Genomic DNA, 20,114 nt, shown 5'->3' on the forward strand with positions numbered 1-20,114 from the left:
ACATTTGCTTTATTTATCTACATATAATTTCTCTAGTTAAAAAGTAAGTTATAAATATGACATTTCAACCTTTGTGGCTTCAGCTCGTACCAACTAGAAACAAGAGAATTTCCCTGTACATCCACCATGTCATTATGTCACCCAAAACAGTTCGCACTGATACAGTGACCGTGTCCGGTAAGATGTCCATGTCTAAATACACCTAATTATCCCCAAAATGCCTTTTAGCCTTTTTTTTTTTTTACTGGTTTGTTTAACCCAGGATCCAATCATAGCTGATGACTTCCATTTGGCCGTCGTGTCTCTTTATTTTCCTTTAGTCGAGCACAGTCCCCTGCCAGTGTTTGCTTTCATGACATTGATATTTTCAAAGACTGTCTTCTAAAATGTTCCACAGTCCAGATTTGCCTCGTTTCCTCGTGACTAGATCCAGTGTAAACATTTCAGCAAAACTACTGTATGTACTGTCAGTGACATCCATGACGGGGGGAAGAGCCGTCGATTATCCTGTCGGTAATGCTGATTGTGACCCATCAGGTTTATCTGTGTAAAAACACCTTCCCCCCCTTTAACTATGGCGTCTCCTGAAAACATGTGAATGCTTCCACTCCAACAGCTCTGCACCCGGTGCTGAAAATGCCTCAGTCATTACATTGGGTGGTTGCAAAACTCTCTTTTTTCTTCTACATTTTTTAGTTGGCATTCTTCTGTAAAGAACAGCTTTCCCTGCACCCTCCTCCTTGCCTTTTTCTTTGAGAAGCCCTACGGACTTAGATTCTTTCTTTATTCACTTGTAGCACCTTATTCTTTCTGATACTCAAATTCTGCCTGATCTGGCCCAGGGAGCTGCTTCGTGTAGCGTTGATTAGCTTGCGTGTCCTTCTGGCATATCCCAGTCTTTCAGGAATTCTGAACCAACTGGCAAGAAGCATGGGCTCCCCTTACTGGGTTATTGATCAAGGTCTCTCCAACAGAACTGGTGAAGGTGTCCCCCAAGCCACAGGGGATCTTTAGAGAAGGCTGGATACTTAATTTAACAAATACCAGGTTTCTTTTATGAAGGCAAAAGAGTCATCGATAATGGGTTTAAGCTGGGTTGATAACAGCTCACCGAGACTTTGATGTAACCAGGTCCTTAAGGAATATGAACCCAGCAAATTCCATCCCAGAGAACACCGCTGGAGCAGTGGTTATTTTTCTATCTAGCAAGCCGACCTTCCAGGACGTCCATCCCTGGGTCCCTAGAAGGCCATGTTGTCTTTTGGGGGAGAGGGCGCCTGTGTTTTTGAACAGCTGGGCAAAAGGTCTATTTGCAGGCATCCCGCAGCCCCAGGCAGGTGCCGAATATCATCTGGCTCCTCAATTTAACCCCAGCCAGAGGGTTTTCCAAACCAATCCACTTTAGAATCAAGTTTGTTTTTTTCTGGTCAGGCTTCAAAGATTTGTTGGATTTCAGGGTTTATCCAAAAGTTTAATGGACAAGTGGGAGAACTCGGGCACCTGGTTCATCTAAGTCCCTAAGAACGCTTCTGACACAGGCAACCCCAGCTCCGGGGAGACGCTGAAGTTAACCCAATGCTAACTTTCCACAGACGTGCCTACACCACAGGTGGACGTGGATTCCCAGTTTATCAGTAGGAATGTTGTCACAGCATTGATTGGTTTCTATCTCAAATCTGTCTTGTGGGGTGTTTTTGTAACCTTACAAAAACTTTGTAACCTTACAAAAAAAATCTGTCTTGTGGGGTGTTTTTGTAACCTTATAAAAACTTTGTAACCTTACAAAAACTTAAAAAATTTTTTTTAATATGCAGTTAATTTTTTCTAAAGGTGTATATCCATGGATAATTTACCTGTGGCTTTTTGTAACCCCTTTAGGCGAGCTTTTTCATTGTAATCTTTAAAAACGACTTAAGGAAGCATTTGAGATCTCGCTTCCTGGCAATGGTTCCAGTTTTAACTCAAACTCATGAACATTCTCTGAAAAATAAAATTAAAAAAACAATTTAATATTGAATATCTCTCTTAAATGTATGCTCTAACAAAAATATGTGATCCCACTGAACAAAAATGTATTTATTTATTTATGTATTTATTTAAGATAACAGTAGTATTGCTTTTATTTCTGGGAAGTGACACTGACAGAAGCAACACTGATGAAAGAACTTGATAGTACATGAGACATTCCGTTAAGTCTATTGTCATAGACAAAAAGCAAAATGGCCACTGGAAATAAGGTTAGATTCCTAATAGTCTTGTCCAGTGAAGGTAAATAATTGCCATATTTATGCTGCAAAAAAACCTGATGTAATCAACATCATATCATCAGCTAGATGTTTTCTTTCTTTTTTAAATTTTATTTTAATCATTGTTCAAGTACAGTTTTCTCCCTTTTACTCCCATCCCAGCCCACCCACCCAACCCTCCCCACTTCCCTCCCGTTACCACCCTCCCCCTAGCTTTTGTCCATGTGTCCTTTAAATTTGCTCCTGTAAACCCTTCCCATTCTCCCCTGAAATTCCCTCTTCTCTCCCCTCTGGTCACTGTCAGTAAAAATTTATTTTTGAGGAACCTTAAACCCATGACAATTCAAGTGATCAAAACTACAGACAGCAAGAACAATGACATCACACACTGGTTGGTCGCTTCCCCTCATCGTGTTTCCCTTCCTCCTTTCCAGCAGCTCTGGGCTGTGGGCGGTGGGGGCGGGGGGTGGGGTGCCCACAGCAGTCCGAAAAAGCTGATTCCACTTCTCTGGTTCCAGTGAATGACTGGGGAATGGGGGCTTGTGACCTAAGCCAATTCAGTTAGAATGAATCTCAGGACGAGTCTGGCTTGGGGACACACATGTTTTCCCTTCCCTGCTCGATAGGAACAAGGATTCCAGTGATCCCAGGAGCTGTTGGCAGTTACTTTTGGTTCCTGGAGTATTATTCAACCGTTTGTTTATTCAGCAAACATCTACTGTGTCCCAGAGATCAAAATATGAAATTGAGTAAGCCACGGTTGCTGTGGTGAAGATATTTATATTCTCAGGGAGAAAAGAGGCAGGGAGGTGCAATGGGAAAGGGAGCAAGCAGGTCAACATTCACGAGAGACAAATTCTCGGGATGAATCCGATGGGCTGATTCAGGATATAGAAGTGGCTGTATCTGGGTATCCTTTTTATTGAGTTGATATCATTATGAGTCTGCTCCAAACCATCCAATTAACTGTGGCTTTAGTGAAATTTCTTGCAGTAACCCAGCTGCAACAGGGAAGGTCTCCTCAATCCTCAATCACTGGCTACTATCCTATTTCAAGGTATAACCTTAACTTGAAAACAGGCTTCTGGCTCCATATAAATGCTTGGACAGTGATGTCAATAATAACATCCTCATTGTTAAAGTGGCAAGTAAGACATGGTGTATTGAATATGCGTTAAATATCATTTAGGGACAAGAAGCAATAGCACACCCACCGTTACCACATTAACACTACCCGGCCCATCTGAATGATTAGACAGGTAATATACAGCTGGGTCCAGTGGAAGGAATATCTTCCTAGGGAATCTTATTAGAATCTGCTGGGTAGTGTTTCCTAACTAAACACACCTCACCCTGGGCTTTCCAGGTGGGCCCCTGCCTGAAAAGCACTGCAACAGTATATCACCTCCACTGAGGGCATTCTCTCTTCCTTACCTTAGGGTGGGAAAATCACTGAGGCCTCGTCTATTGAGTTGCAGTATTAAGAGAGGGCTTTGAAACAATGCACTGGAGGAAAAAAAAGCAAATTGTCCAGCCCATGGTTGATAACCAGAATCATAAAACCATGTATAAATGAAGTCTGCTCAGAAAGTATCCAGCCATGTACTATGAAAAAGAGACATTTATTGAAGAAGACACAAGAAACATTGTGCATAGGACAATGAGGTCTCAGTCCCCTTCAGAGTAGGCACCTTGGGACCTCACACAGTTCTCCTAGTTTCTTCCACTGTCCCAAACACCGCGGGATCCTTTGTTGGAATCGCCATTAGCTGCCCTGTCGTATTTTCCTGAATCTCATTGATAGTCTGAAATCTCTTCCCTTTCAAAGGTGATTTTAGTTTTGGGAAAAGCCAGAAGTTGTACGGCAGCAAATCTGGGCTGAAGAGGGGTCTGAGTCACCTGGGTGATTTGATGTTTTGCCAAAACTCTGCACCAGACGTGACGCAAGAGCAGGCATGCTGTGGTGCTGAAGCTGCCAGTCGCCAGTTGCCCATAGCTGCAGCCTTCCACATCATTTGCATAGTTTCCACAGAGGAATGTTCAAGCTTAATGCAAAATTTGAGGTAGATTTGTTGTTCTACTTGCTCAATCGTTTTGAATGGGACAGCCTTACAGTATACGTGCTCACTCAATGGCGTCTACCGCCCCCACTGACTAGTACAGTGAAGTCATCATTGTTCACACATGCGCATCCCAGCCCACTCTCCTTGGCTGCCGGGTTACATCGATGTCGCACAGACCATTCTCCTTACATTAACAATGGCTGGACTTTTTCTGGACAGACCTTGTATATCATGTGTGTGTAGGAGCGACGATCAGTGCATTTCCTAACACTGGCCGAAGATGTAAGGAGGGAAGTCATCACCATCGAATCCATACCTGAATTCTGACATAAAACTTAGGGATCAAGTGTTGTGGAGAGATCATTCACACCAACGGCTTCTTATTGCCACGGGGAATGTAAAGACCTTTTGCCGGGGGGGGGGGGGGTCACATACAAAAATCACCCAGAGGTAAAATACTGGCCTACTACACAAAATATCTCTGTCCAGATAGGGGACTCACTATGGACCTGTGAATGTCTAGCAAGAGTAATATTTGTTGCCTGAAGTATTGCACCCTGTGCTTTAGAGAAATGTGGGAATGGCAGGTGACACGGGGTAGAAGATTACAGGGCAGCTGAAATGGATAGTGAAAAAGAATTGTTAAACGTCTTTATAAATTTTTCTCCTGATTTTACGCATCTCTACAAGTACATTCCAAGAATGCAAGGAAATGGCAAATTATGTGACAGCATGGCTTTCATACACAGGGTGGGGCAACTGCCAATCTCAAATGTGTTGAAACTAATTGTCTCCTCATTTTATCGATGAAACTGATTGAGGCTTCAGTCCAGCCTTTTACTAAATTTTAAATTAGTCTTCCAACAGACTTCCAATATTTTAGAAAAGGGTAACAATGATTCTTTTTTTTTTTTAACATGTCCCTACTATGTAGCTGTAGTAGGGCTTCTCAATGTAAAACATTACGGGTTTATAAAAAATCACCCTTTAAAATCAGCCCTCACAAGATCCAGGTGGGTCTTAAAATTTTGGACTATATTGCTTAAAAAAAAAAAAAAAAAAAAAAAGGCCAGCGGTGCCAGTGATCTGTTTCGGAGGTCTTCGAACTTTAAAAACGTAACAAGCTGAAAGCCTGTCAAGGCGGTAGCTTCTTAGGTTCCTCAAGTCACAGGGAGTTCACATGGGCACGCTATTCCAAATGCCAGCGTCGGGCACACGAGCGTTCCCTGGCAAATACAATGATTGCCCGAAGATGAAAGGTCGGGGGAACGGTTTCTTTGGCCAAACTGTCGTGGGGGCAGTTTTCCAAGAGCGTTACACGCCAGGGGCAACCGTTAGGCCGAGGGCAGCCGCGGCCAGCGCGACCCTCCCGGGCGCAGAGGCCGGGGACTCCCTCCCGGTCCGGTCGCCCCTGCGCCCCTCGGGCCGCGCGTCGCCACCTCCGCACCGTGCAGCGTGGGCGCTCGCCCAGGACCCAGGTGTCTGGTCCGGGGCCCCCACAACCCCCAACCCCCAACCAAGGTCACAACCCTGCTGCCCGCCGGGGTCCGCGATCCTCAACGCAGAGTCCGCACGACCGACCCTTGTCAAGTTGGGGTGGGAGTTAACCCATTGCTGCCTTCCAGAAGGCTGGCCAGGCTGCAGCAGCCGGGAGGAGGTCCCGCTGGGGTTAGCGCTCTCACCGACCAGGGACCCCCCACCCCGCTTCCCGGGGACTCGCTCTCCGCGCCCGCGACGCGCAGGCGGAGGTGGGGCGGTGGCCCAAGCCAAGGGCAGAGCGCCGTATTAGTAGTCCAAAGTGGGGCTAGGGCCCATCGAAAAGGTTAAATTCCTCACTCCCCTCCAATCACGTGCGACCCGCACGCTCCTCGCCCCGCGCGGGCTCACCTGGCTGCCGCCCACAGTCCCACCCGCGTCCTCCCACCGGCTGCCACCACCCAGACCTTAAGACCACGCGGAAACTGCCGAGAGGGAGGTGGCCGGGCAGCAGTTGGGCGTGGCCTCTCCGAGAGAGGCGTCCCCTGGGGGCGGGGAGACCTACGCAACCGTCGGCTCCGACCGCTGATTGGCTGAGGTGTCTGAGCGGAGCCCACAAGCGTCTCCACCCGGCACGGCCTCCTCGCCTCGTCTCTCAGCTGCTCCGTCCGCTCCGGCTCGCGAGGGAACCGCTCCAGCGCCACCGCACCCAGCACCCTGAGGACGACAGGACCGAGGGAGGTGGAAGGAGGACCCGCTCGCTCGCTCGCTCCCAGCCGCACCGGGGACCCGAGGGCCGGAGCGGAGGCCGGGGGGGAGGAGCCGCCGCGGGCACGCCCCACCCCCGGCCCGGGAAGACGACTCCCGCGACCCCGCCGGCCGGCCACCGCCCCCTCCGCCGGCGGAGACCCGCCCCTGATCCTCCCCCGGCGGCATGGAGGAGCCCCGCTCCTGACGGCCGCGCCGCGCCTCGGCCTCCGCCCCTCCGCCCGGCCCCTCCCGCCCGCCTCCGCTCGCATGTCCGCGCCGCCTTAGCCGAGGATGCTGAGGATGAAGCTCCCGCTGAAGCCGACGCACCCCGTGGAGCCGCCGCCCGAGGCGGAGGAGCCCGAAGCGGATGCGCGGCCAGGGACTAAGGCGCCGCCGCGGGTCCGCCGCCGCGACTGCCGCCCCACGCCGCCGCCGACGTCTCCCGCGGGCCCGTCGCGGGCCCCCCCGCCGCCGCCGCCGCCCCGGGGGCTCGGGCCGCCTGTTGCTGGCGGAGCCGCGGCGGGGATGGGCACGCCGGGCGGCGGCGGCGGGCCCGCGGCGGCGCTGCGCGAGCAGGAGCGGGTGTACGAGTGGTTCGGGCTGGTGCTGGGCTCGGCGCAGCGCCTGGAGTTCATGTGCGGGCTGCTGGACCTGTGCAACCCGCTGGAGCTGCGCTTCCTCGGCTCGTGCTTGGAGGACCTGGCGCGCAAGGACTATCACTACCTGCGAGACTCGGAGGCCAAGGCCAACGGCCTCTCGGACCCGGGGCCCCTGACCGACTTCCGAGAGCCCGCCGTACGCTCGCGGCTCATCGTCTACCTGGCGCTCCTGGGCTCGGAGAACCGTGAGGCCGCCGGCCGCCTGCACCGCCTCCTGCCCCAGGTGGACTCGGTGCTCAGGAGCCTTTGCGCGGCCCGGGGCGAGGGCTCGCGGGGCGGCGCGGACGGCGAGCGCGGAGAGGACGGGGTGGGCGAGGAGAACGCCGAGAAGGACGGCTCCGGCCCGGAAGGCAGCGGCGCCGAGTCCCGGGCCGGCGATGGGCTGGGCTTCAGGGCCCAGGAGGAACTGCTGCTGCTCTTCACCATGGCTTCGCTGCATCCGGCGTTCTCCTTCCACCAGCGGGTCACCCTGAGGGAGCACCTGGAGAGGCTCCGCAGCGCGCTCCGCCGGGGCCCCGAGGATGCGGAGGTGGAGCCGTGCAACTTTGCCGGCCCCAGGGCCCAGGTAGGGCGCGCGAGCCTCCCAGCCCTCGCGGGGCCGTCCCCGCCCCGGCGGCCTCCCGGGCCTGGCTGTGGGGTACCCCTCGGCCGAGCCTGAGCGGCGCAGGTGGCTCCGAATCCCCACCCCATCCCCGTAGTACTAGTCTCCGTGTGGCTGGGCCGCCTCAGTGCCACTCACCCCCCCGCCCCCCCGGCACACAGAGGCACCCGCCATAACAGAAGGCTCTAGAAGTCTCTTCCGTAAAGGAGTTGCCACGGAAAACGTGGTGCTCTCGCCCCGCCCCCCCGGTTGAAGGGTCTCGGGGCATTTTCGGCCTTGAGCATCTCGGCCCCCAGGTGCTGGGAGAGGCGGAGAGCTCGAGGAGCCGGTGCGCGCGCCGCAGCCTGGCCGCTGGCGGAGCCTCGCCTCGCGCGGTCTGACGCTGCTCGCACGTTTTCCTGCTCGGCCGAGTGCCCCAAGGTGCGCTCCCCGCGTGCGCCTGTCTGGCGCAAAGGGCTTTTGTGTGTGTGTGTGTGTGTGTGTGTGTGTGTGCGCTGTGTGCTGTGTGCCTGCACTACAAGGGGTCCTAAGAGTCTTTGGCTCCAGCTGGTAGAACTTGATTTCCCGAAGAAATCAAAGTGGAGACCCGCGAATTGACTGCAAGTAGTTAAGTGGCAGCGCTGCTTGCCTGGGTAAGGGACCTCTGCCACGGCGGGCTGGTTATACCTTTACCTCTGGCACAGCCTGCTTCTAACGGACTGCAGCAGTGCCTACGCCTTTGGGCCCGGGACTATCTGCTGGGCCTTTACTGTAGACGTAAGAGTTATTTCCTAAAAAGTTATTAAACACCAAAGTGTAGGAAATGAGAGTCCAGGGGAGTCACTTGTCGCAGACATTAAGTACAAAATTTTTATACAGCCGTGAGAGCAACTTAATGATAACGTGGGCCCCATATAAAGTCCTTGAGCGTGACAATTGAATGGAGAAGGGAGGAGCTTTCACAGTAAAAACTGTGTGCAATAAGCTTATTTCTATGGTTCACACTTATTTAAAAGGTATTAATTTGGATGCCTTTTCAATTTGGGTGGTTTCCAGACTTGGTATATTGTAAGAGCCCCCCACCCCACCCCACCCCTCCCCCCTGGAAAGTTAATTGAACTCATGTATCTGATGTCACGCAGTACCCTGGAACTAAAACTGGACACTGTGTTTATCTAGTGACTTGTGGACTTTACCCATAGAATCCAGGAAATAGGGGTCTGGAGGATATTTCGTGGTAATGTAGGCTGAGCCCCTCCTCTTTAAAACGAGGCTTCTGTGAAGTAACTAACTCAATTTTGGGATATAATATCAAACTCAGATGTAGTAATGCCTACTTTTCTTAGCTTGAAATTTTACCGTACAGTGTTTACTAGCAGCATGCAACTGTGTATAGTGATGGTAAAAACCCTTTCAATTTTTCAGTCTCCTCACGGAAATAATTCAGAAAAGTTCTATATGCCACTGCCATTAAGTTTAGGAAAGAAAGCCTGCACTCGGGAGCAATGCTTACATTTTTTTTTTTAATTTCTTGATATAGCTTATATTGTAAAGATAACCTTAGATTATAATAATGAAAATGGAACCGTTTATATTATTCCATTCATATCATTAAAACAAGGGTAACCAATTTCTGATTTAATAGCTAGGAGTCTTTTTTTTTCCTTTCCCCCCTTTTAAAATTGTGCATATTGTTGCAAGTGTTGGAAGGCGACTAGGTATGGGGGAGATGCGTGCACACCAGAGTAGGAAGATTTTTATCCGGACTGCAGTGTGGTGTGCGGCCTTTGCTGGCGCCCGGGGAACGCTGGGCGTGCCCTCGCTACTTTTCAGCACCTCGTTCCTTGTCAGGCAGGGTCCAGTGCTGCGGCCACGAGCTGCAGTGGGGGAAGAGACCACCGGGGGTGCGGGGACTGCGGGGGCCGCTGAAGGCTATTTCTGGACACTGGTGATGCGTCCTGTGCTGTTCCCCGGCAGTGGTTGGCAGTCACCGTAACCAGTCACTTGCATCTCGCTAAGCGGCGACGAGCCCGCATTTTCTGCTTGTGAGCGTGGACGCCGGGTCCCCCAACTGTGCCATGCTCTGGCCATGCCATGGCCTGGCATTTCTGCTTCTGATTCCAGGGTGTCGCTCCAGAAGCCGCGGGCGGGGTGGATTGCATTCCATCCCGGTTCGCTGTGGTCCAACCCCCGCTGTTCTTGACCTCCCGTCGGTGACCCCGGGCGGGGAGCGCTCACCTTGGAGTCTGCAGGGAGGTGCCCCAGTCTCTTACGTCCTCCATGCGTCCTTCGTGCGTCAGCGCACAGGCGGGCTAGGGGCAGTGCGGGCCGGGGGGCACTGCGGGCGCAGTCACGGTCATGCGCTGCCCGAGACTGCGGGCCTGTCTCGAGGGGGCTCCTCCCTCCCCCCATCCTGCAAGATGGCGGCAGCGCGCAGCCCACGTGACTGTTGACTGGCACGCCGGCCCCGCCCCCGGGGGGCTGGCCGAGGGTGGGGCGTTTCCGGGGTGTCCCCTCCGGCGGGCCAGGCCCCTGGAAGGCAAAGGGGAGACCCGAGTTGCCCCGGAAGTAACCTTTAGACACATGGGTCTTTTTGCGTAGGAATGAATCCGTTTCTTACTACTATCTCAGCGTCGTCCGTGCCGAATGGGTCAAGTAGAACTGGGCGTTTAACTTTTCTGTATTATAGTAAAAGTCGACCGGCCCGAAATAGTGTTCCTGGCTCTTTCAAGACCTGTATTCCGTGCCGCGTGTACAGCAGCTTCTCTTACAAATTTTTTAAAATCATTTTTACAGGTAGAACAGGTGCTTTAACGCGAATTTTATATTAATTACATGCTTTCCAGTTGACTGGGCTTAGCAGCTGTTTAGTGGCATACCATGATTACAGCGTTAATAGCTGAGGTGACAAGTTCACAGACTTGACCGCTAGAATGTACCTACCAGGTCAGTTTAGAAAGCTGGAGGAGGATTAAACAAGTCTGTTTCTAATGGTAACCTGTATAGACTGGTGTGTGATTCGGATGGTTTTAGAGTAAATGTTACATTGGATGGTAACTAAGTGTTGGCATTGCTTTTTGAAGACTTAGGTTCTTCATACCTGTTGTTGACTTCCAGTCACTTGCATAAAATTCAACTAACAGGTCAGTGGGCAGCAGTGAAAATACTTACTAACAGCGTACCAGGAAACTTGGGTGATTGATGTAGTTACATGTTAAGAGAGTTACAGACTACATACATACCATAACTGAAAAGACCTGGTTTTGAAAGTGGGCCCTTCCTTGTTTGGACCCCAAACTGTGAACGATGTGTTAGCAATAGCAATGCCCCATGTCCCCCAAAACCCCTGCATAAATATTTTTAAAGGTAACAGTTTTGTGTGTTTTGGGGGTGGGGGGTTGTTTTGTTGAAAAGAGAAAAGACAGCCCAGCCTTTTCTCTTTGAATGTCTAAAGACACTTGTTAACTGTTTGTGAAAATGAATGTTAGATTTGTGGAGACTTAACCCCCAATTAGCAACACAAAGGTGAAGAAAGTGTAGTGGTTAGGTCTTAATGTCGTAGGTGTGGCTCTGTCTGTCTGGAGATTGTGTTTTCACTGTCCTCAAAAGGTGGTTACTTGGCACGGAGTAGTAATGTTGGAATAAAGATGGAAACTGTAGTACGACACATGATCATCCTGTGGCTTAGTGTTTTTTAAATTTCCAAAACTTACTTGATCTCCCAAAAATGAAAAGGCCATGGGTCCTTGACTCAGAGAAATCAGTGGAGTTAGTGAAAAAGAAAACTGCAAAACTGTTACTTTCTCATAGCATAGGTTAACTAGCTGTTTGTACTTGACAGTACAAGTACCTCAACTCATTTCAACTCGTACAGACTGTGTTTTGGTAATGTTGGGGCCTGAAAAAGAAAATTTTCAAAGACTTCTTTTAACGTAAATGCCCGACTCTAGGGTAACTTGAGTGTGTATGTGGCAGCCGGAACCTTAGTGAGACCGCTATCTTAAAATGAGAGGGGAGAGCACTGAAAAGATGCTTCCCAAAAGTGATTTTTAAAAAGAACAATTCTAAAGCTCACAGGTAATAAGTACCTTTAACTTGTTGGCTGCTAATGGGGTGGGGGGGGGGGGCGGTGGTTTACAGTGAGTAGCCTCACTGGGTGTTGTCCCCTTTGGAGAAGGCTTTCCTCCCTCCTGCAGAAGGGGTAATGGCAGTGCTTACATTAGGATCGTTGGGATTAAGTGAGCAGGTCCTTGTAGAATAATGCATGGCTCAGGGCCTTCAGTGAGTGTTAGCAATCATAGGGAAAAGTTAAGCCCGGTTTGGAAGGTGGTGAAAAAGTGGGTATAGCATCTCACAAATTGAGAGTGGTGTCAGAGCGAGCTGCATCTTTCATGGGAAACTGTAGGATGGTTTGGCTGCAGCAAAGAATAAAAGCGTTTCAGTTATATATGCCTTTTGGAAAAGGCTTTCGGAACATCAAAGTTAAAAAGTGATGATTTTAGTAACAAATGACAGCCATTGGGTTTCCTCCCCCAGTTACATAAGTTTCCCTGTGCAGTGGCTTTCTCAGGTAAAGAGAGCTTAGGAAAGTTGTGATTATACCTCAGGAGAAGAGGGTTGTGGATATGGACAGGAAACTACATCTTTTTCTGAAATTAACCAGTGTACTATGTATATACTTTTTAAAAACTTTCTTTGATGGTATTGGGTGGGGGAGGGGAGAGGCACTATGTGGTAGAGACCCTTAAAGGCGCTGAGTGACAGCCACATTTGGTGTATCACTCACCTAGACCTGGAGGCTTAAATTCCAGCTCCGCCTCTAGCTCTGATATTAACGAGCCCACTTAAATCCCTGTGCTGAAGTCTAATCTGTAAAATGGGGATAATCGTGACTGAGTTAATGAGATAAAATGCAAAATCACATACTATGAGGGGGGACCCTACCTGCCCCCCAGAATTTATTTATAAAAAATTGTGTATTCTTACATGGTTAAACTTAACTCACCTTCAAAGTACTCTCCATTTGAGGCAATACACCTGTCGAGATGTTTTTTCCATGCTCAAAACAGTCTTTGAACTTGTTGATTTTGATGCCTTTTAGTGCTTCTGCTGTTTTTTGTTTCTGCTCTTCAGCATCAGCAAAATGTTTCCCTTTGAGGACTTTTTTTCATACTAGGAAACAAAAAAAGTTGCTCAGTGTAAGATCTGGTGAATAGGGAGGATGGGGCAGCATGAGGAGGGGTCATGCCATTTTTGGTCAAAAACTGAACACTCAGAGTGGTGTGGGCAGGTGCACTCTTAAACCACCCATCATGAAATGGGCAAACACAGTGACAGAGTCCTCAAAAAAAAAAATTTGCTGAAGCCAAACACAGCCTCTCACAGCAACACCAGTCGGTACACTGATACAGATGGGTTCCTAGAGTACTCAGCTAGTGGGGGAAGCCTGCACTATAAAGGGACCTGCACTCCAGATGATAATTCTGCGTTTTTGGGGGGGGTCCCCCCTCATATCTCGAGGATGAGTTCTCTGCCAAGAATGATGCTCAATGCATTTTTCTTTTCCACTGAGGTCCAGTCATCCACATGGTTTTTCCAGTTGTCTTCAGGAATGGTTTTTTTCCCCACTTTCTAAAAGTCCATATGGTATAGTATTTTCTGTATTGTTCTCTATTACCGTACTTTGAATTGATTGGTATTCAGGAAGGATGGGTAATTGAACAGGCAGTATTTGAGACACATTTATTTGGGGCAGTAATTTTTGTTAATGGTTACATTGTGAATATCTGGTATACTACAGATAAAAGAAGCCCATGGCGGGGGCCGGGGTGGGGAGGGGAATCCCAGCATTTCTCTGAGCCACAATTGATTAGAATACATATTCTCCCCATACTAGATTTGGTAATGGGAGTGGAGAAAATATGTTTTTAATTGGGATTATCAGTAACCACTCTTCAACTGTAATCTACTTAGATCTTTATCTAGTTTTCACATTTAGCTAGAAAATGATTCTATAATTTAAAGCCTTTTGCAGTTTCGCCATTACAAGCTTTCGGTCAGTTTATAGCACAGACTAGAACACGTGGATAATTAAGGAACATTTCTAGTACCGTCTTTATAGATGCCATTAAATTGGCTGATTGTTGAGCTTATTTAATATTTTTGTCCTTCCTGGAGAAATGCGAAGGCAGTATTTTTTCAAAGAGGGGCAGAAGGCCGGCACGCCCCTGAGGGCAGATGAGCCTCACTTGTCACCTCTGTGTTCTCCTCGTGGAGGGCCGTGGTGACAGCACTCCTGCTCACAGGGAACGCTTGGTCACAAAGGCCTCCTTCATCCAGTCTCTGTAAACAGTCACTCTAGAAGGGAAGCGCCTAATCGGGTGTTTGTGTTACAGGTGGCAGAGCTGCTGGGCACCCTGTGGTCCACTTCCTCCTGTCCTTCCTGTGCTCCAGGGAACAGTTGGCCTTTAATTCCCTTCTAAATCTCGTAGTGCATTAGAGGGGCTTTATGTTCATTCAAGAAACAATTTATTTGAGGTCAGATTAGGTTTTGAAGAGGTCACTTTGGCAAGTTTAGTCTTTCCAAGTTTCAGACTGCTCAGCTTAAAATAGGGATATCATCGCTGTTTATTGTATATATAACTGCTGTGAAGATGAACATGTACATGAAAGAGCTTGGTAAACAGAATCATATGTATGTGTGTGTGTATATATTTCATAGAGTGACTGCAGCATACACATACTTTGGTTTCAGTGGATGGACAGAAATAGAGAAGTTTGCAGAGAATCGTAGGGATTGGGTTTTAGAGGGCCTTGAAGGTCCAGCAAAAGGGTAAGTTGTCAACAGGTTGCAGTGGGAGCCGGCACAAACGTGTGTGTGTGTGTGTTAGAGTAAGAGTTTTCACCCCATTTTTCACACCCAGCTCTTCATATTGTGTCTGGCACCGGCGACCTGATGTTGCCTGAGATTTCGTGGGGAAGGGGGCATGGAAGTGAGGACTGTAAAGGCGAGAGAACACTTTTCAGAATACTGTTTGGGGATAAAAATGGCGCTGGCTGTGCTGTGCACAATGCTCCTCTGAACTAAAGAACCTCGGTGTGGGGTCCCTTCAGCGTGGCGTGCATGCGTGCCTGTGGTATGTCTGCCTGAAGCGGCCACTGTAACTTTGAACTTAATAAGTCTGAAAAGAATGCATCGTTGATTTTAAGAAAATCTTCCAGAGTCATCCAGTTTTCTCAATACTGCCAATACACTTCCGGTCACGCTCTGATTTGCTTGAGAACCTAAGTCCTGGCCTCCCCTCAGACCGTGAGTGCACCCTTTCCTCATCCTTGCTGACACTGTCTCCTCTTGGGACTTGATGCCCAGACTTTCATAGTCCTCCTAACAGGTTCCCCTGTTTTCAGCCTTCCCGCCTCTTACCTGTGGGATACCGCTGCCAGACACCTCCCCCTAGAGCAATATTAACGTCACGTTTTCTTGCAGTGACAAGCAGAGCCTAGCCACTGATAAGTCTTTGGACTCAAAATCTTCCCACCATTTCTCCCACAGTGCATCCTACCTTTCTTCCAAGGCTGGTGGGCTCACACCTGTTCTCTGGAGTGGTTGCTGTGCTGGTCCTCTCTCAGGATGCTTTGCCACCTCTGAATTCTGGTAGCGTGTGTATCCTGTGTTATAATTTTGGTACTTCTATAGTTCTTTGAATTGTTTTTCACGTATAAAATTGACCTTCCCTCGTAGATTCTAAGTTCCCCAAAGGCTCAGGCATCACATCTTATTTTTTGTCGACGTTGCATATATTGTAAATGCTAAGTCAAAATGTCCTGTGCTTAGGGTTTTTACTGTTAGCTCTGAAGAATACCAATATGATAAACTGCCTTGAGACAAAATGCATTGGGAGTGATTTTTTTTTGGTCTTATATTGAATTATACTTATCCACTACTTTGTAAAAGCACTTGTGGCTGTATAGCATAAGCACAATTATTTTGGAAACAAAAGGAACTGTTTCTTGAGATAAATAACATGGACCAGTATAGATTTAAATGGAATCTTCAGTAGGCAAATGCTAAATACTTGTGCTTACTGATTACTCCTCCAAAATCAGACCATTTATGCTCCCTACATTACTTAAGCTTGAAGGGCCACATAAATTGGTATAGACCTGTGGTGATATTTTCATAGGATGGAAAAGGTCAAGAATTACAAACTCCTTTCTTATGGTTTGGGTGGTTATCTGCCATTGTCTGGCGCTGATCTCCAACCTGTGACTTGCTTGGAGGTGGAGGGAGTCTGATGCGGAGCTGAGATTATACTTTGCTTATGATCAGAATGTTAAAAACTTACTTGCGTCACTGAGCGAGCAGTCTATAATCTAAGAGTTGGTGGAATTTTTATGTTTCTTGTCAGGGATGTCTCCATGCGGATAGTAAAGAAACATAACGTTTTTGCCGTATGGTTGAACTTGTCTAGATCTCAAGCGGTTGAAATTCCCTAGTTTGGTGGTCTTAGAAAGGACAGCATAGTCATGTGAGTGAAAATGCCACGGCATCTGGAGGGCACTCCTTTGAGAATGTGGTCGTCGTACTTATGAAGAGGCTGCCCCCTGAGAGGGTGGATCGGGGGTTGTGTTAGTTTGGGGAGGAGGCCTGGTCCAGCAGGCAGCCTAAACACAGTCCCGCTGCAGTGTGTACTGTTTGCCGAGGATGTCATTGTGGTGGGTCTTCACAGTAAGAGTTAAACCGGAGGATTCCCTGGAGTGGACGAGATGTCCAGCTCACCCGTGTTACGTGTCACGTGGACTTGAGCTAACCGACCAGCAGCTCTTAGAGGAGGCTCGCCATGCGACTGGGGACACCTCACTCAAAGGAGTCAGGGACAGGAGAAGCAAACCCTGATGTTCTCTGTGTTCTTGTGCATGTTTGTGCAGGCTTGGACTTTTAAACTTTGTCATCTGGATCCAAGTGGAGAAAAGTTCCCCACTTTTCATTTGGTCCGACACTTTCATCGAACCGGCCTTTGTGAAATGCCAGCCCTCGCGTGTCATCCGTATTGCATTTGCATGGAAATCCGAACTGAATGGAGAAAGTGGGCATCACTCCTCTGTGTGCGAGTCCATTAAACCCCAGCCATTCCCAGAGTCTGCGGTGCCCTTCCCCCGCTCACAGCAGAGCAGAGCACGCGAGCCGTGTGGGGAGAGGGCCGGCCAGTTCCACGGTTCTCACCTCTGCTGCTCAAAAGGCCTTCGGTTAAATTCTTGTTAAAATTAGTAACATTTTAAATTTTGTAAATGGTTTCTAAATGTAGTGTGCATGATTTTATAGCATTGATGCATGCTTGAAACTTGGGGTGGAAAAGAAAACTTAATTAGTAGGTGTTTCTGTGTGTTGATGAACTTCGGTCCTTGAACAGAATCAAACTCCATTTTTCCCCCTAGCTGATGAAACAGAAGTCTTTTCTCGGTTGCTGAATTGTGTTCTTAAAGTAACTGCAGGCTTTAAAAATGTGATTTCTATTATGAAGCAAACTACTTTCTCACAATGGCTTCAATATAATATTTGTGGAGGCAACAATTTTTATTTATATTTTATTGTGGCAAAACGTAGGTAATGTAAAATTTGCCACTTTAACCCTTTTTGTCTGTGCATGATTTAGTGGCATGAAGTACATTCGCACCCCAGTACGACCCGTTAGCACCCTCTGTCGCCAGAGCAGCTCTTTCATCCCAGCCGGAGCTCTGTGGCCATCAGGCGAAGGCCCCTCGCCCCCTCTCTCCAGCCCCACGCTACTTGCCTTCCCCGTGAATGTGACTGTTCTAGGGGCTGCACAGAGGTGGGATCACACGTTATCTGTCCTCTGTGTCTGCCTTATTTCACTGAGCGTCACGTCCTCGAGGTTTGTCCCTGCTGTAGCCTGTGTCAGAGCTTCCTTCCTTTTCAAGGCTAATATTCCGATGTACACGTACACACACACCCCACATTGTGTTTATCTGTCTGTTCCTTTGGCTGCTGTTGTGCGTAGTGCTGCTCAGAACATTGGTGTACAGGTCACCTGTCCAGTCTCATTTCTTCTGGGTGTGCACCTAGAGGGGGAGTCGCTGGGTCATATGGTGATTCTGTTTCATTTTTTTCAGCAAGCCGCTGTGCTGGCCTCCAGTAGTGGCCACGCTGTTTTCCATGCCCGCTAGCAATGCACAGGGGTTCCAGTTCTCCCACATTCTCGCCAGTGCTTGTTTTCTGGTTTTTGGATAATAGCCACCCCCAGTGGATGTGAAGTGGTACCATTGTGGTTTTGAGTTTGTCATTTCTTGTTGGGAGCTATTGGTTTTTCCGTATTTTACGTTTATTTGTATTTGAAGGTGTGGGTAATATTTAGTTGATGAGCCACATGTAAAGCATGTGGCAGAAAAATATTCTGTAGGAAATGGTTGACTTAGTCAACCAGACTTCTTCCAATTAACACAACTATTTGAGAAGGTTTTATAGTGCTTTATTTATAATGATTTTTAAAGCACTTAAACATCGGCGTGAGGCCGATGTGGTTTTACTAGTTAGTGGCAAAGACAGTAGGGTCCTGGTTAGGACACCCGTCGACTGCATTACTGTTAGAGCGGCTCCTGCAGTCAGCTCTGAGAAATCGGCGTGATGGACAGCGGCGCAGGCAGGCTATCCTGCTCAGGGTTTCAGACGCCGGGGCTGGACTTACGGGGCCTGTGCTGTCGCCCTCACTTGGTGGTCCTGTGCAGACACTCTTTATCTCCTTGGGTTTCTCGAGGAAGACAAACTCTACTGTGCAGGGCCGGAGCCCAGCTCCCCAGAGCGTCGTCTCACGTGCTCCTTTGTTCCCAGAAACAGCACGGGCCGCTGGCAGCTCAGACTGCTGGTCAGGCCAGGACGCAGCGTTGGGCAGCAGAGCCGAATGCTTTACGTTAGGGTTCTTGGGGAGTCGAGGCTGTTCTGTTCGCTTCCTTTCTTTACGCAGTTTTAAAACATGAATGCATATTATTCATTACAAATTTGTAAAATTGTAATTGGTTCTTGAAACTGAGGCGATTTGGAGTTTGAGGTAGTGTTTTAAGATTCTAACCATGAAGGGGGATATGGTATGAGTTTTTACAAAGAACCGTTTTACTTTTTTGTTTTTTTTTTGTCTTAACCAGGGTTACAGTAACAATATAGTGTATAAAACAATACAGTAACAGCGCTTGAGTTCCGGGGAGCTGTGTGTAGACCAGCATGCTGCGTGTTGCTTGAAGCAGCAGGTCCGCCAGGAGTAGAGCACCCCCCAGGTCACCAGTGATGGGCTGATCAAACTCAATTAGGCACCCAGTTACTGTTGGGTGGTTTAACGTTAGTGATAAACTCACTGTCCGCACACATTCTTGTTTAGAAATATTTGGCATGTATTGATGGTACATTTTGTAGAACTTTTCCTTAGCAGAGCAGCTTGTCAGATTGTTCCTAAAAGCAAGTATTCAATAAAAAGTCCATACTAATTAATGTAAAACGTACCAAGGCCTTTACATATGGTGGGGTAGCATAAAGGGTTACCATCTCTTACTTTGTTTTTTCAGTTCCGGTTCACTTTGGTTTAGAATTGACATCACTGGCAGTTTTGAGTAGTAGTAGGTGATGTGTCCTAAGAAAACGGGGCCAGTGAATAATTGATACAATATTACTGTTACATAAAGATAAATGTTGATACTTCTTTTCCTTACTGCTGTGAAACTTTGTGCCTTTCTGCCCTTACTTTGTAGTCACCTACTTAATCTCTACAAGTTGCTATTAAAATGGTTGCTATTAAAAGTGTAAGACTTTAATCCGGTTTGTTTTTATGGGATGTTCTATTTCTAGTCAATTAACATGTGCCCCCTTTTCTGATCTAGAATGACTCTGCTCACGGTGATTACATGCAAAGTAACGAGGCCAGTTTGATAGAACAAGCCCCGATACCTCATGACGGACTTACCGCAGCGCCTCACAGAGCCCAGCGAGAAGGTAGGCTGTGTTTCGGAACTTAAAGCATCTGTTGGTGGAAAGTGGCAGGGTGCTCTCTACAGTGGTTACTCTACCCCTTCCCTGTCCTTTCCGGAGTGGAGAGGCCCTGCTGGTCCCGGGTTTAGCTCCAGCGCCAGTCATCCCCGATCTTGAGTCTCTCTCTGGGCTCCTGCTTCCCAGCGCATGGCCCGTCCTGGCTGGTGCTTTTGGATCTGCCTTGTCGTCAGTGGTCTTGACTCTGGTTGCCTATCTCTGGAGGGCAAAGACCTTACCATGTTTCCAAAGTGTTTAGAATAGGGCTTTATCTCTAGGAGGTTGCTCAGTGTCTGCGGAAAAACTTGAAAC

General features: G+C 48.5%; 2 protein-coding genes across 2 annotated transcripts in view; one reads left to right on the forward strand and one right to left on the reverse strand.

Annotated features, from left to right (window-relative positions):
• Positions 1 to 4,779: 4,779 nt before the first annotated feature.
• Positions 4,780 to 6,804, reverse strand: LOC123826015 (serine/arginine repetitive matrix protein 3-like). Its single transcript, XM_045849696.1, has 2 exons — positions 6,351 to 6,804; positions 4,780 to 5,535 (listed from the first exon to the last, which is right to left on the reverse strand). Exons 1-2 carry the CDS (start codon positions 6,802 to 6,804, stop codon positions 5,486 to 5,488), a joined length of 504 nt encoding a protein of 167 aa, XP_045705652.1. The 3' UTR covers positions 4,780 to 5,485.
• Positions 6,423 to 20,114, forward strand: part of ZCCHC2 (zinc finger CCHC-type containing 2) — a 50,392-nt gene continuing 36,700 nt past the window's right edge. The window contains exons 1-2 of the mRNA XM_045849695.1: positions 6,423 to 7,759; positions 19,658 to 19,769. Coding sequence (XP_045705651.1) covers positions 6,827 to 7,759; positions 19,658 to 19,769 — 1,045 coding nt within the window. The 5' untranslated portion in view covers positions 6,423 to 6,826. The remainder of the gene's footprint in view (positions 7,760 to 19,657; positions 19,770 to 20,114) is intronic.

The sequence above is a fragment of the Phyllostomus hastatus genome, unplaced genomic scaffold (genome assembly GCF_019186645.2).
Source record: "Phyllostomus hastatus isolate PE091 unplaced genomic scaffold, TTU_PhHast_1.1 phas_contig_80, whole genome shotgun sequence".
Classification (NCBI taxonomy): domain Eukaryota; kingdom Metazoa; phylum Chordata; class Mammalia; order Chiroptera; family Phyllostomidae; genus Phyllostomus; species Phyllostomus hastatus.